Source organism: Pristiophorus japonicus, chromosome 20 (genome assembly GCF_044704955.1).
Source record: "Pristiophorus japonicus isolate sPriJap1 chromosome 20, sPriJap1.hap1, whole genome shotgun sequence".
NCBI classification, from domain to species: Eukaryota; Metazoa; Chordata; class Chondrichthyes; family Pristiophoridae; genus Pristiophorus; species Pristiophorus japonicus.
The window spans coordinates 17,854,062-17,871,162 of record NC_091996.1 but is presented as its reverse complement, the minus strand read 5'-3'; the positions used below and the strand labels follow the sequence as shown (position 1 = coordinate 17,871,162).

The following is a 17,101-nucleotide window of genomic DNA, read 5'->3' as shown; positions in this document are numbered from 1 at the left end:
ATGGCAGATGCAGCATAATGTGGATAAATGTGAGGTTATCCATTTTGGGGGCAAAAACAGGAAGGCAGAATATTATCTGAATGGCGGCAGATTAGGAAAAGGGGAGGTGCAACGAGACCTGACTGTCATGGTTCAGCAGTCATTGAAAGTTGGCAGGCAGGTACAGCAACGGTGAAGAAGACAAATGGCATGTTGGCTTTCATAGCTAGGGGATTTGAGTATAGGAGCAGGGAGGTCTTACTGCAGTTGTACAGAGCCATGATGAGGCCTCACCTGGAATATTGTGTTCAGTTTTGGTCTCCCAATCTGAGGAAGGACGTTCTTGCTATTGAGGGAGTGCAGCGAAGGTTCACCAGACTGATTCCAGGGATGGCTGGACTGACATAGAAGAGAGACTAGATCAACTGGGCCATTATTTACTGGAGTTTAGAAGGATGAGAGGGGATCTCATAGAAACATATAAGATTCTGACGGGACTGGACAGGCTAGATGCGGGAAGAATGTTCCCGATGTTGGGGAAGTCCAGAACCAGGGGACATAGTCTTAGGATAAGGGGTAGGCCATTTAGGACTGGGATGAGGAGAAACTTCTTCACTCAGAGAGTTGTTAACCTGTGGAATTCCCTGCCGCAGAGAGTTGTTGATGCCAGTTCATTGGATATATTCAAGAGGGAGTTAGATATGGCCCTTACGGCTAAAGAGATCAAGGGGTATGGAGAGAAAGCAGGAAAGGGGTACTGAGGGAATGATCAGCCATGATTTTATTGAATGGTGGTGCATGCTCGAAGGGCCGAATGGCCTACTCCTGCACTTATTTTCTATGTTTCTATGTTTCTATGAATGTGCCTATAATTATTCAGCATATTGTACTTTCATTTTCAGCAGATGATGGGCAGAAGACTGGGTGGATTCTAACAGTCTTATTTACAGGTTCCTTGTTACAGAGGAGACAGTGGATATGCTGAGGGGACCAACACAAATCATCATAAGAAATAACAGCTTGATCAGCAACATTTTGCATCGGAAAAAGGTGAATAGTTCTCTTTCTGCAGTAACTTAGCTATGAAGAGTCGAGTAGCAGCAAAGGAAGGAAGACGCCTCTAGTAATGTCTTAAAAGTGTTTCATGTATAAGTGAGGTGACTAATGTAGGGGAAACACGGCAGCCATTTTGCACAGAGCAGGATCCCACAGACAGCAATGACCAATTAATTTCCTTTTGATAGTGTTGGTTGGAAGAAGAATGTTGCCCTGGAAATCGGGAGAAAGCTCCCTGCTTCTCACCAGATGGTGCTACAGGATCTTGCACCTGATCAGGCACACAGGGCCTCAACTTAATGGTTCATCCAAAGGATGATGTCCTTGATGAAACTTTCCTTCAGTCACACAACGCATTTTCAGTTTTAGTTATGCACTCAGCTTCTAGAGTGGGCCTTGCTTTCTAAGTGCTGTATTGAAAACTGATATGACTGTTCAGAAATTGTTTGTATTATAGAAATCTTTGCTCAAGAATTATTCCAGTTAAAGGCTATCTTTTGAAGGAAAGGGGTATTTAAAATGCTAATTCAGTGATCGGCATCCCAGACAGAAATAGAAAAAAACAAAATACTGGAAATACACAGCAGGGCAGTCAGCATCTAAAGAGAAAAGACAGGTTATGATGTTTTGGCTGTGAACCCTTCAGTCTAATAACAACTGTACTGAGCAAGCTGATTGATGAGGTGTTTGTGGCTATTCATGATAAAGTAATTTGTGCCAGTCTGATCAGTAGAAGAGAATAAAACCACTGCCAATACTGAAGATCGATGACACTGAGAATTGATTTCATCAGCAGAGAATTCAGAGATGTGAGGTTCAATTTTGTTTGACAGTGATACGTCCTTACCAAACAGTATAAATGCACATGAGGCCCATGCTTGAGAGAAGGTCAGTCTGTGACCTGTCCTTTATTCCTTAGCACTCAAGTGATGAAGGTGGGTGGAGCTTCCCCTTTTATACCTGAAGGTCCAGGTTAGGAGTGTCTCCCACCTAGTGGTCATTGTTCTCACAGTGTACAACTTAGGTCAATTTATACATGGGTTACAATGCTGGTTGAATACATGACAGACAGCAAGTTGAAAAGTTCTGAAAAGTTGTTAAGGTTGGTGGAGTGGTAGAGATAGTTGATGAATTTAGTGTTGTGAGGGAGAGATATTTCAAGCCGCAGGTGGTTGAAGTCGGGTGACTCAAAAAAGCCAGTGTACAGCAGGGATATTAGAAAAACGCACGCATGCAAGATTAGGACGGCACAGCCTAACAACAACCTAGATTTATGTTGTGCCTTTAGTGAAGATAAATGTCCGAAGGCACATCACAGAGTGAAGTGCGTACTGTTCCCTGTTGACAGCCAAAAATTCCCTGGCAGAATACTCCCACGCTCCTTTTTGCCAGGTGATGCTCCCTGTTTCTCAGCTTCAGCTGGCTATATGCTCTGCACTGCCCACCACCCATTCCCCTCCACTTTTTGTTTCATTATCACTTCATTGCTGGCTCACTGGATCTTCTTCTGTCTACTACTTGTAGGTGTCCAACATTGACTCTCGGTTAAGCAATGAACGCCTCAATTTCAAAATTCTCATCCTTGTTTTCAATTCCCTCCATGGCCTCACCCCTCCCTATCTCTGTAATCTCCTCCAGCCCCACAACCCCTTGAGATATCTGCACTCCTCTAATTCTGCCTTCTTGAGCATTCCTGATTGTAATCACTCAAGCATTGGTAGCCGTGCCTTTTGTTACCTGGGTCCTAAGCTTTGGAATGTCCTGCCTAAACCTCTCGCCCTCTCTATCCTCCTTTAAGACTCTCCTTAAAACACACCTCTTTGACCAAGCTTTTGGTCACCTGCCCTAATTTCTCCTTATATGTTTCGGTGTCAATTTTTTTGTCTAATAATACTCCTGTGAAGCGCCTTGGGACATTTCACGACATTAAAGGCGCTATATAAATGATCGGGGCCCAGGAGAGGCGTGAGTTCGGGGCCCAGGGGCAACACGGGCCAGCCCACACTGTGCTATGTGCACGCACCAGGCCCGTGCAGCAGAGCAGGTCTCCAGTCTTCTTGGTTAACCCTTGCCACTAGACCAAGACCTAGCTCTGTCAAGCCTGTGTGGTGGCTGGTGTGCAACGGCCACCCCACGTTAAAAAAATCCACACACATGCATCTTCCAACCTTCAGGATGTAGTTCGGGAGCTGGAATATTCAGTCCTTCATTGAAACACCTGTGAACTCATCCTTTTTTGGCGTGGAAGCAAGTAATCCTTGTTTCGAGGGACCGCCTATGATGATGATAAATGCAAGTTGTTGTTGATCCAGCTTGGCTCAATGATAGAAGTCTTGCGTCTGAGTCAAAAGGACTTTGGTTCAAGCCCCACTGCATAACTTGAGCACATAATCTAGGACACTTCATTGTAATACTGAGGGAGAGCTGCATTGTTGGAGGCGCCATCATTTAGATGAGACATTGAACTGAAACCCTATCTGCCTATTCAAGTGGATGTAAAAGATCGTGTGGCACTATTCAGGAAAGAGATGGGGACTTTTACCGGTGTCCTGGCCAACATTTATCCCGCAGTCAACACCACCAGAATAGATTAACTGGTTACTTGTTTCATGGCTGTTTGTGGGAGCTTTCTTGCACAAACTGGCTGCCGTGTTTGTCTACATAACATTGTGACAGTGACTATGCTTCAAAAGTAATTCATTAGCTGTGAAGTGCTTTGGGATGTCCTAACAAAATGAAAGGCATTGCATAAATATAAGTTTTTTCTTACTGATATTCTGAGCTTGTCCAAGGTTTGTTACTTTTTTGTATCTTTTTTTAACGTTAGATATTCTGGAATTTGTAACTATCTATTCTAACTGGAGTGTGGATTGTTGCCTAGATCTGCTGTCATCTGCAACAGTGTTGCAAATACATCATCAAAACTCTGTGTGGTAAATGGAATTTTACAGCACAGAAACAGGTCATTCTGGTCCATGCCAGTGTTTATGCTCCACATGAGCCTCCTCCCACCCTACTTCATCTCACCCTATCAGCATATCTTGTTTTTATTCGTTCCTGGGACGTGGGCATTGCTGGCAAGTAGCATTTATTTCCCATCCCTATTTGCCCTTGAGAAGGTGGTGGTGAGCCACCTTCTTGAACCTCTGCAGTCCGTGACGTGAAGGTACTCCCATAGTACTGTGAGGATGGGAGTTCCAGGATTTTGACCCAGCGACGCTGATGGAATGGCGATATATTTCCAAGTCAGGATGGCATATGACTTGGAGGGGAACTTGAAGGTGATGGTGTTCCCATGCGCTTGTTGCCCTTGTCCTTCGAGGTGGTAGTGGTCCCGTGTTTGGGAGGTGCCGTCGCAGAAACCTTGGTGAGTTGCTGCAGTATATTTTGTAGACACTGCAGCCACGATGCACCGGTGGTGGAGGGAGTGAATGTTGAAGGTGGTGGATGGGGTGCCGATCAAGCGGGCTGCTTTGTTCTGAATGGTGTCGAGCTTCTTGAGTGTTGTAGGAACTGCGCTCATCCAGGCAAGTGGAGAGTATTCCATCACACTCCTGACTTGTGCCTTGTAGATGATTGAAAGGCTTTGGTGAGTCAGGAGGTGAGGTACTTGCTGCAGAATACCCAGCCTCTGACCCGCTCTTGCAGCCACAGTATTTATGTGGCTGGTCTAGTTAAGTTTCTGGTCAATGGTGACCCCAGGATGTTGACGATTGAATGTCACGGGGTAGTGGTTAGACTCTCACTTGTTGGAGATAGTCATTGCCTGGCACTTGTGTGGCACAAACGTTATTTGCCACTTATCAGCCCAAGCCTCAAAGTCAATGCATGCGGGCATGGACTACTTCATTATCGGAGGAGTTGCAAATGGAACTGAACACTGTGCAATCATCAGCGAACATTCCCACTTCTGACCTTATGATGGAAGGGAGGCCATTGATGAAGCAGCTGAAGATGGTTGTGCCTCGGACACTGCTCTAAGGAATCCTTCTATTCTCTTTTCCCTCATGTACTTATGTAGCTTCCCCTTAAATACATCTATGGTATTCCCCTCAACCATTCCTCGTGGACGCAAGTCATCAATAATAAAATGATGACCAGACACACACATACTAGGCTACAAGAGCAGGTCAGAGGCTGGGTATTCTGCGGCAAGAGTCTCACCTCCTGAATTTCTGAATTGGATTTATTAGTGACTATCTTATCTTTATGGCCCCTAGTTTTGGACTTCCCTTCGAGTGGAAACATCTTTACGTCTGCCCTATCAAAGTCATCTCTCAGTCTTCGCTTTCCATCCTACCTTTTACAAAATCCTTGTAAATCTTTTTTGCACTTTTGTAATATGGAGACCAGAACTGTGTAAAGTACTCCAAGTGTAGTCTAACCGAGGTTCTATACAAATTTAACATAACTTCTCTGCTTTTGAATTCTTATTTCTCTAGAAATAAACCCCAGTGCTTTGTTTGCACTTTTTATGACCTTGTTAACCAGCATTGCTATTTTAGTGATTTGTGAATTTGTAGCCCTAGATCTCTTTGCGCCTTTACCCCTTGGCCTGGATTTTGGGGTTTTTGGGCAAAAATGCAAGTGATACGTGAAAATTACCATTTTCGCAGCGTTACCAATTTAAGGCCTAACTTTCGGCACTTGGTATCTCGTAAAGGGAGGCGTTGCACTATTTTCGGGGCGTAATAACGCGATCCTTGCCAACTTTATTGCGGGGCCGGGAGCGCTGTGACAGAGGTCTTGGGGCGGGGGGGGGGAGGATTCCAAAAACATTACCAAGACCCTTACCAAAAAAAATTAAAATAAAAACTTTAACTTACCTTTTTTACAGGTTTTGTAACTTACCGCTGCCAGCAGAGTTGCACCGCTAGGTTTTACCTGTCAGTACTCAGGGCACGACATACAGGTCGGGTGAGTGCCGAAACTCGAACAGTAACACAATCCAAGTCGTTGCATGTCCGGCGCTGCTCTCCCCGGCGGTGCTTCCAAGTGGTGCGGAAAACAAGGAACTGAGGATCGCGACCGGGTTTTCGCCGTGGAGGGTCAAAACGCGGCGAAAACACGATCGCAAACCACCCGAAAATCCAGGCCTTAGACTCTTATTTTTCAAGGAGTAGGTTCCTACCAAAATGCACCACCTCTCGCTTATCGATATTGAAATTAATTTGCCATTTACATGCCCATTCTGCAAGCTTATTGATGTCTTGTATTCTGTTGCAGTCTCCTCAGTATTAACTATACCCTCAATTTGTTCATGGAATGCTGTTTCCTCTATCAGGGATGTCCAAACTTTTGTTTTTGAAGAGCCTCATGGGCTATATATACAAGGTTTAACTTCATTTCTTTATGGTTTGGTGCTGTTCATTATTTAGTTGCTTGATTTTGATATATTTGATTATTGTAACTAAAATCTGGTCTCTCTGCATTGTTCAGGTAAAGATGTCCCGTCAGATACATTCTCGGAGAATTGAAGGATTAGACAAGAATATTTGGTAAGTTGATGTCTAGCCTATGGTGTAAGTTACCGATTACAAACAGACATCGAGGAGCCTTGCCTGCTGCCAGATTTCAATGGATGGAATATCATGGGGCAACACATCTGCCACTTTCTGATAAATGCTCTGACAGTGGCAAGATTCCTAACAGTGGATGCTCAAAAAATTTATAATGCAAAGGTGGTGATGTGTAAACCGCTACACTTTCATGACTCAGTACTTTTTATAGCTTTATGTAAATTTGTTTTTGATTAAATTTTCTAAAAAAATGAAAAATTAGTATGCTTCAAGTGACACAGTGCATCTAAGGATAAATGGAGTGGGCCACAGAGGGTGCTGCAGCTCAGTTGGCCTTTGCGGGAGATACAAAATGGAAGTGATCCTGTTGCCCATTTTTCAGGAGGGAATATTCTGAGGTTGGGTTTGCCTGCAGCACTCTTGAACCTGTTAGCAGTCAGTTGTAAAGTAGAATATCTAGCGATGCCTGATACCTAGTGACCCCTCACAGCAGGGCTGTTGTGCTGAGTACCAGGGAGAAAGGGATGGATCTAGCTAAAACATTTCTGGTATGTTTTCTTTCCAATGTTTTCAGGATAGAATTTACACAGCTTGCTGCTGACTATCCAGTTGTCAACCTGGGGCAGGGATTTCCTGACTTCTCGCCTCCGAATTTTGTAAAAGAAGCTTTCACGAGGGCCATAAACAGTGACCTGAACCAGTATACCAGGGCTTTTGTGAGTATTTATCTTGGAGAATGCAGCAAAACAGGATCACTCCGTGCACTGCAGGGTTATTGAACTAACTTTGAAGAGCAGCTTTATAATTCAGTTTGAGATGGGCCATTTAGTATTAATAGAATACTCCCAAACGACGTTCACTGTGCTCGGATGCATGCAGCCAACACCCTGCTCAATGTTAATAAGAACATAAGAAATAGGAGCAGGAGTAGGCCATACTGCCCCTTGAGCCTGCTCCGCCATTTAATATGATCATGGCTGATCCGATCATGAACTCAGGTCCACTTCCCTGCCCGCTCCCCATAACCCCTTATTCCCTTATTGTTTAAGAAACTGTCTATTTCTGTCTTAAAGTTATTCAATATCCCAACTTCCATAGCTCTCTGAGGCAGCGAATTCCACAGATTTACAACCCTCTGAGAGAAGAAATTTCTCCTCATCTCAGTTTTGAATGGGCAGCTTCTTATTCTAAGATTCTAGTCTCCTCTATCAGTGGAAACATCCTCTCTGCATCCACCTTGTCAAGCCCCCTCATAATCTTATACGTTTCGATAAGATCACCTCTCATTCTTCTGAATTCCAATGAGTAGAAGCCCAACCTACTCATCCTTTCCTCATAAGTCAACCCTCTCATCTCTGGAATCAACCTAGTGAACCTTCTCTGAACTGCCTCCAAAGCAAGTTTATCCTTTCGTAAATATGGAAACCAAAACTGCACGCAGTATTCCAGGTGTGGCCTCACCCATACCCTGTATAACTGTAGCAAGACTTCCCTGCTTTTATACTCCACCCTCTTTGCAATAAAGGCCAAGATTGTATTGCTGTACCTGCATACTAACCTTTTGTGTTTCATGCACAAGGATCCCCTGGTCTCGCTGTACTGCAGTACTTTGCAATCTTTCTCCATTTAAATAATAACTTGCTCTTTGATTTTTTTTCTGCCAAAGTGTATGACCTCACACATTCCAACATTATACTCCATCTGCCAAATGTTTCCCATTCACTTAGCCTGCCTACATCCTTTTGCAGATTTTTTGTGTCCTCTTCACACATTGCTTTTCCTCCCATCTTTGTGTCGTCAACAAACTTGGCTACATTACACTCAGTCCCTTCTTCCAAGTCGTTAATATAGATTGTAAATAGTTGGGGTCCCAGCACTGATCCCTGCGGCACCCCACTAGTTACTGATTGCCAACCCGAGAATGAACCATTTATCCCGACTCTCTGTTTTCTGTTAATTAGCCAATGCTCTATCCATGCTAATATATTAACCCCAACCCCATGAACATTTATCTTGTGCAGTAACCTTTTATGTGGCACCTTGTCAAATGCCTTCTGGAAGTCCAAATACACCACATCCACTGGTTCCCCTTTATCCACCCTGTTCGTTACATCTTCAAAGAATTCCAGAAAATTTGTCAATCATGACTTCCCCTTCATAAATCCATGCTGACTCTGCCTGACCGAACTTTGCCCTTCCAAATGTCCTGCTGACTGCTTCTTTAATAATGGACTCCAACATTTTCCCAACCACAGATGTTAGGCTAACTGGTCTATTGTTTCCTGCTTTTTGTCTGCCTCCTTTTTTAAATAGGGGTATTGCATTTGCAGTTTTCCAATCTGCTGGGACCTCCCCAGAATTCAGGGAATTTTGGTAAATTCTGATTCTCATTCTGATCGCACAAAATGATCAGGGTAATGGAATGCTGAATGTCAGGTCTGACTTTTTCATTGAGCCAACTGATAACTAAAAATACAGTATATCTTTGATAGATTGAGTAGACTGGGTCTTTACTCATTGGAGTTCAGAAGGATGAGGGGTGATCTTATAGAAACATTTAAAATAATGAAAGGGATAGACAAGATAGAGGCGGAGAGGTTGTTTCCACTGGTCGGGGAGACTAGAACTAGGGGGCACAGCCTCAAAATACGGGGGAGCCAATTTAAAACCGAGTTGAGAAGGAATTTCTTCTCCCAGAGGATTGTGAATCTGTGGAATTCTCTGCCCAAGGAAGCAGTTGAGGCTAGCTCATTGAATGTATTCAAGACACAGATAGATAGATTTTTAACTAATAAGGGAATTAAGGGTTACGGGGAGCGGGCGGATAAGTGGAGCTGAGTCCACGGCCAGATCACCCATGATCTTATTGAATGGCGGTGCAGGCTCGAGGGGCTAGATGGCCTACTCCTGTTCCTAATTCTTATGTTCTTATGTTCTTATCTTTTCTAATTTTTATTTTCAGTCGATGCTGATTAGGCCTTCATACTCCTACATTATCCATGTCGAAATGGGAATGGCTTTTTAACATAGAAAATAGGTGCAGGAGTAGGCCATTCGGCCCTTAGAGCCAGCACCACCATTCAATATGATCATGGCTTTTCAATTTTACAACTTCAGTACCCCATTCCTGCTTTCTCTCTATACCCCTTGATCCCTTTAGCCATAAGGGCCACATCTAACTCCCTTTTGAATATATCTAATGAATTGGCCTCAACAACTTTCTGTGGTAGAGAATTCCACAGGTTCACAATTCTCTGAGAGAAGAAGTTTCTCCTCATCTCAGTCCTAAATGGCTTACCCCTTATCCTTAGACTGGTTCTGGACTTCCCCAACATCGGAATTATTCTTCCTGCATCTAACCTGTCCAATCCTGTCAGAATTTTATATGTTTCTAAGAGATCCCCTCTCATTCTTCTAAATTCCAGCGAATACAGGCCTAGTCGATCCAGTCTTTCTTCATATGTTAGTCCTGTCATCCCGGGAATCAGTCTGGTGAACCTTTGCTGCACTCCCTCAATAGCAAGAATGTCCTTCCTCAGATTAGGAGACCAAAACTGTACACAATATTCAAGGTGTGGCCTCACCAAGACCCTATACAACTGCAGTAAGACCTCCCTGCTCCTATACTCAAAACCTCTCGCTATGAAGGCCAATATACCATTTGCCTTCTTCATCGCCTGCTGTACCTGCATGCCAACTTTCAATGGCTAATGTACCATGACATCCGGGTCTCGTTGCACCTCCCCTTTTCCTAATCTGTCACCATTTTAAATATGTATTTTTTTTAATTGTTATGTTAAATGTATTTTTTATGTGATCCCCATTCATGCTTATGGGACTTCCGTACATATGGAATCCTGTGGCCACGAGCACCCTGACACGTGATGGTGGATTGTGAAAGAAAAATAGCCGCCGCTCCCACCCACCCCTTCAATTGCCTAATGTGTAAAGGCACACTCTGGATAATATAGAGGAAAAGGTCCATAATCTGCTGAATGCAGTTGCTGGATCATTACAAATGGCCTCAGCACCTCTGAGCAAGAGGTGGAAAAATCACCTGGCGTTCCTGCTTTCCAATTGCAGGAAGGTGTATGTGAATTACATGTCAGAACAGAATCAGACTTTGCCGTTCAATAGTTTACTGACACTCGCTGTCTAGCTTAACACATGAAGGATGGTCACTTGGACAAGATGTCGGGGAGGGTGGCCAGTACAAACAAGAGTCAGCTTTGTAAAACATTAGTTCGGCCCCAGCTGGAGTATTGTGTCCAATTCTGGGCACCACACTTTAGGAAGGATGTGAAGGCTTTGGAGAGGGTACAGAAGAGATTTACTCGGAATGGTTCCAGGGATGAGGGATTACAGTTACATGGATAAACTGGAGAAGCTGGGATTGTTCTCCTTGAAGCGGAGAAGGCTAAAAAGAGATTTGATAGTGGTTTTTAAAATCATGAAGAGTTCAGATAGAGTAAAGAAAGAGAAACTGTTTCCAATGGCTGAGGGGGTCAATATTTAGAGGATACAGATTTAAAGTGATTGGCAAAAGAACCAGAACTGACACGAGGAAAAACTTCTTAACATAAAAAGTGGTTAGGATTTGGAGTGCACTGCTTGATAGGGTGGTGGAAATAGTAGCCTTCAAAGGGGAATTGGATAAATGCTAGAACAAGAAAACAAATGCAGGGATATGAGGAAAAGGAGAGTGGGACTAACTGGATTGCTCTTCGAAAGGGCTGGCACAGACTCTATGGGCTGAATGGCCTCCTGTGCTGTACTATTCTATGATTGTATGATTCAGTACCTGTGGATAGATAGAGAGAAAATTTAAAAGAAAGAAGGGGGAAATTGGGGGAGGGGGAGGGGAGCGGAGAGAGTTTAATATTTGAACTAAGTTCCATAAGCAGGACAGGTTTTGAAATGCTCCATCAATGACCATTCACTTTCTTTTCCCTGTCCATTTCAGTTAGGATTTTATTCCGTTTTTCTGATCCATCTTCTGCCTCTTAGTTAACTCCGCCTCCAGCCAAAACTGAAACAGAACAGTAGAGAGAATGGGATACTTCAACTTGAATATCTTATGCTTGCATTCAACTCATTGATGGGAAATCCTGCTATTTTCTTGTTACAAATGTCCTAGAGAGGAGTTCCTGATTGCATTAACACGAAGGATAAGGCCAAAGTCAGTATGGTGGATATCTTGATTTGTTGCATAGATGGTAAATATTGATGTTAATAAATTAATTTAATCTCCATGTCATCAATTTTGATTTTACAAACTTATGTAAAATTCAAGTTTGCAAATCAGAGATGCAAGTGCATGATACAGAATTAATCCTCATTAAATCCTATCCTATACCACTCAAAGTCACGCTTGCCCATCACCCCTGTTCTCGCTAACTGTTCCCCAGTGCCTCAAAGTTAAAATTGTCATCTTCATGTATAAATTCCTCCATCATCTCAGCTCTCCCTATCTCTGCAACCTCTTCCAGCTCTACAACTCCTCCTCTTCCCCCCCCCCCCCCCCCCCCCGCTGAACTCTTATTTCCTCTGACTCTAACCTCGCGTGAATCTTCCTCTCTCTTTTCTCAACCATTGCTGGCCATGCCTTCAGCCGTGTATGTTTCACTCTCTGGAATTTCCTCCTTAAATCTCCTCTGCCTCTCTACAACCCCAATCCTTCTTTAAGACCCTCATTAAAAGCCACTTCTTCAATCAAGGTTTTGGTCACTGCTCTAAATCTCTCCTCTATCCTTGCGCCTCCGTGAAGTTCCTTGGAATGTTTTTCCATGCTAAAGGCGCTATATAAATATCACGAGGAGTGATGTGCTCAAGAAACAGCCTCACAGACCGACCGTAAAGCAATTCCAACTGCTTATTTTTGCTTTTTAGACATTTTTTCTCTCTCTTTCCCTCTACTAATTCTGGTTCTGGCAATATTTCAGAAGTGGTGGGCTTTGAATTCATGCCCACAGACATAAGAACATAAGAAATAGGAGCAGGAGTAGGCCATTTGGCCCCTCGAGCCTGCTCCACCATTTAATAAGACCATGGCTAATCTGATCCTGGCCTCAACTCCACTTCCTCGCCTGCTCCCCATAACCTTTGACTCCCTTATCATTCAAAAATCTGTCTATCTCCACCTTAAATATATTCAAAAATATATGTGGAGCAGCAGATCTCCTGAGAACCATAAGTAAAAGTGAAGTGGGCAGTAAGTGACCATATTATGAATGCCACTGGTTTACAATCTGGTAAAAGGATTACAATTGGATATGGTAGTGTTTATGGTACTGGGAGATCATGAATTCAGCACCCAGCAGGCAGTTGTAAAATTGGTCATTTGTGAGCACAAACAAAAATAAATGACCATGAAAGCTGGATTGTGGTAAAACCTATTTGATTCACTAATGTCTTTCAAGGAAGGGCACCTGCCACACATTCTGACCTACACGTAGGGCCCAAGTTTCGGCCTCAGTTGCTCCTGATTTTTTGGAGCAACTGGTGTAGAACGGAGTATCTTAGAAATTCAAATTCTCGGCATTTAGTTTGCTCCAGTTCTAGTCAGTTAGAGCAGTTTCACTTTGGAACAGAATTTTTTTTTCAAAAGGGGGCGTGTCCGGCCACTTACACCTGTTTTCAAAGTTTCGGCAGTGAAAACTTACTCCAAACTAACTTAGAATGGAGTAAGCGAAGATTTTTGTACGCTCGAAAAAACCTTGTCTACACTTTAGAAAATCAGGTGTAGGTTACAAATCAGGCGTAGGGAATGGGGGGTTTAAAGGGAAGTTTACAAACATTAAACACTTCAGTATTACAAATAAAGAGCTATAATCAATAATAAATGATAAAAACATCAATAAATCAACCAATAAATCAATCAAAAAAAATTAATAAGAAATAATTTTTTTTTTAAATCAATAAATAAAACATTTTCTACTTACCGACTGCAGCAGCGGGAGCCCTCCAACAGCATGCTGGGATGCCCCCCACCCCCCCCCCCCAGTGTGTCTCTGTCAGTGTCACTATCTGTCTGTCTGTGTGTGTCTCTCACTCTCTGTCTGTCAGTGTCTGTGTTTCTGACAGCGAGGACGGGGGTAGAGGGAGAGAGGGGGGGCCAGGGGGAGGGGGGGAGGGAAGGGGGAGGGGGAGGGGAGTGGAGGAGAGAAAGGGGTGGAGGAGAAGGGGAAGGCGGGGGAGGAGAAGGGGAGGGGGAGGAGAAGGGTAAAGGAGAGGGGGGGGAAAGGAGAGGGGGAGGAAAGGAGAGGGGGAGGAAAGGAGAGGGGGCGGAAGGAGAGGGGGGTGGGGGGGAGGCTGAACGGGCCGGGCCCAAGACTTTGGGCAAGGCCCGTCCCCAGCATCAGATTGACAGGTAGGTGCCGTCGGGTCGGATCCGGGGTTCGGGGTCGGGAGCACGGGTCGGGTCGGGGGGGGGCGCGGAGGGAGGTCGGTTCGGGTCGGAGGGAGGGAGGGAGCGGGAGGTCAGGTCGGGGGGAGGGGACGGTCGGGAGCGCGGGTCGGGTCGGGGGGGTGGTGGTGGGAGGGTGGTCGGTTTGGTTCGGGTCGGGGGGCGAGGGAGGACAGGTCGGGTGGTTGGGGGGGTGGGGAGCGGAGCGCGGGTCGGGTCCAGTCCGGGGGGTCGGGTCCGATCCGGTCCGGGGATGGGGGGCGGTGGGGGGGGAAGCGGGAGTCGAGTCGGGTCAGGAGGAAGCAGGAGCTGGGCGTGGGAGGCAGCCTTATGCACACAGCCCCAGTGAGGCCATTCGGCCAGGGCTAGGGGCTGCGTGCTTCGGGCCCCTCCTACACAGTAGCGTGCATGTGCAGAGGTCCCGGCACTGTTTTCAGCGCAGGGACCTAGCTCCGCCCCCCCCCCCCCCCCCCCCCCCCCAACAGCTCGTGCTGCGCCGCGCCTGACTCAAGAGGACCTGCAGGGAGCCGGAGAATCTATAAGTTTTTTTTAGGCGCACTTTGTGGCGCGAAAAACGGGCGTCCAGGTCGGGGCTGCGCCGTTCTAGGCGCGGCCCGAAACTTGGGCCCGTAATGTTACACACTATGTGGTTGATTCTTAGTTCCCTCTGAAATGGTTTAGCAAGTTGTAAAATTCAAGGCAACTAGTGATAAGCAGCAAATATGGCTTTGGCAGTGCTGCCCATATCCTGAACAAATTTGACTCTGATTTTTAAGATCAGATCTGTAATGCTGGCTTTTATGTGCAAAAAACCCCATAAAATATTTTTTTTTCTAATCAGTATTTTACACAAATGATAGCTTAAAATTTTTTTCAACGTATTTTTCAAGGATTTTCTGACCAATGAGTTATTTTCGTAAAGTAGTTAAGCTCTGTTACACCAGAAATTATTAATGTTGGGACTTCCATTTATGAGTTCAGTAAAAATGCATTGTATTTCCATCATGCTGCTTAAATTGTTCTGGGATGTTCAGATGAGACATTAAACCGAGGCCCCGTCTGCTCTCTCAGGTGGACGTAAAAGATCCCATGGCACTATTTCGAAGAAGAGCAGGGGAGTTATCCCCAGTGTCCTGGCCAATATTTATCCCTCAATCAACATAACAAAAACAAATTATCTGGTCATTATCACATTGCGGTCTGTGGGAGCTTGCTGTGCGCAAATTAGCTGTCACATTTCCCACATTGCAACAGTGACTACACTCCAAATGTACTTCATTGGCTGTAAAGCACTTTAAGTCGTCCGGGTGGTCGTAAAAGGCACTATATAAATGCAAGATTTTCATTTCTTTTCTTTCCTTCGCTCCTTTCAGGGTCACCCTCCACTCGTAAAGATCCTAGCAAAGTTCTTTGGGAAATTACTGGGACAAGACATTGACCCATTCAGAGAAGTGCTCGTGACAGTTGGGGCATACGGAGCCCTATTCTGTTTCTTCCAAGCACTGATTGACGATGAAGATGAAGTAGGTGGAAATTGTTGAAGCCCCAGTAAAGTTAGACTCATTGTAGCAACAGTAGAGTATTGCCATTGATGCTAACTTTTCATTGCTGTTGAACCTTTTTTAGGTGATACTCCCAGTTTTTAAATTAACCAACTAAAGGTTTTCTAATTATTGGATTGTATTTGAGCCCAGTTTAGTTAATTATGTAGACGTAGGTTTAATGAGGGCTGCTATTAATTAGCACAAACTGTTTTTTGATCTGTAAAAATTGCAGAGTGTGATCTGCATGCACAATCCATTTTTCTTTTAAAAATCACGTACCTTTGTTTTAAACCAGTGTGATTAACATCACGGGAGGCCCTACTTGGAGGAGCTTTCAGAGCCTGATCACATGAGGAAACTAAAGATGCTTTTACATTCTATCAATTCAATCAAGTCTCCTTCTGTTCAGTGTGAACAAAGCCAGCTCCTCTATCAGAAGCGATAAATATAAACGCACCATAAATTATCGGTAGAGGTGCAGAAACACACAGCTGAAGTCTCCCATTTTAATCCACTTGGTTGGTTCAATATCTCCTCAATCCTGAGGCTTTTTCTAAAAGATCCTTCTTTCGATTTGGTGGGCTTTTGTGGTGTTTGCTCACTCCTGGGCCCCAACATCCCCAGCAATTGCTCATGTTTTATCCGTAGAAAATTAAATGATGTTTTGGATAATAAATGAACAGAAGCCATTACCTTCTCGTGACGCTTGGATCCAACTGTGTAGCTTAGCTACAGTTGATCATTTTATACCGCACGCTACATTGTTCAGCTTATTAGATAGCTTTTACAATCTATTTTCAGTCCTAGATTTTGTAATCATTTTTTACGAGGAATTGCTAACGTTAAAAAGACAGAGCTGAATGACCCAATGCAGAAAAAAGAAACATTCCCACAACAAAACCATAGTTAACGAGTTAAATTGAATGACCAAAACCAACCTCGAATGAAAAACATCCCTCATCGGCTCCTTCAATGGCTCAGTTAGCAAACTGAAAGTCTAACTCAGCCACACAGACCAGAAGGTACTAGGTTTGATTCCTAGTCTGTGCTGAATGAGCTGATCTCGGCATCAACTGGGTGGCAGCAGCAGCAGCACTACAATTAGCTTCAGTGCCCTGGGTTAGGGAGGGGAAAAATCAGCCTGGATTCCCACTCTTGATTGAGACCAGTTTCTCTTGTTCCAATACAGGTGATTATTATTGAGCCTTACTTTGACTGTTATGAACCAATGGTGCGAATGGCAGGTGGCCGGCCAGTGTTTATCACACTGCATCCGGTGAGTCTGTGCAGCCAAATCAAAGTGTATACCAATTGATTTTGTATTTAATTCACTGAATAGAATGATAGTACAATTCATGCCTCACTTGATATGTTTATTATTATTACAGTGGGTGCTCAGTCATTGAGTATATTCAAGACAGAGATGGATATATTTTTGTATATTAAGGAACTCGAGGGCAATGGGGATAGGATGGGAAAGTGGAGGTAGACGATCAACCACGATCTTATTGAATGGCGGAGCAGGCTCGAAGGTCCAAATGGCCTACTCCTGCTCCTATTTCTTATGTTCTTGTGTTTATTTTTTCATTCCTGGCTTT

The 17,101-nt window shown here is 44.3% G+C and overlaps 1 protein-coding gene across 6 annotated transcripts in view; it reads left to right on the top strand.

The window, feature by feature from the left end:
• LOC139233191 (kynurenine--oxoglutarate transaminase 1-like) overlaps window positions 1-17,101 on the top strand; it is a 74,598-nt gene that overhangs the window by 15,393 nt on the left and 42,104 nt on the right. For 2 of the 6 annotated variants that reach the window (XM_070863829.1, XM_070863831.1), the window contains exons 2-6: window positions 885-1,029; window positions 6,475-6,533; window positions 7,129-7,270; window positions 15,333-15,482; window positions 16,693-16,779. In XM_070863829.1, the coding sequence (XP_070719930.1) occupies window positions 958-1,029; window positions 6,475-6,533; window positions 7,129-7,270; window positions 15,333-15,482; window positions 16,693-16,779 (510 nt within the window). In that variant the 5' untranslated portion in view covers window positions 885-957. Of the gene's footprint in view, window positions 1-881; window positions 1,030-5,872; window positions 5,953-6,474; window positions 6,534-7,128; window positions 7,271-11,642; window positions 11,771-15,332; window positions 15,483-16,692; window positions 16,780-17,101 lie in introns of those variants that run through there. The other 4 variants (XM_070863827.1, XM_070863828.1, XM_070863832.1 and 1 more) reach the window with 3 other exon arrangements.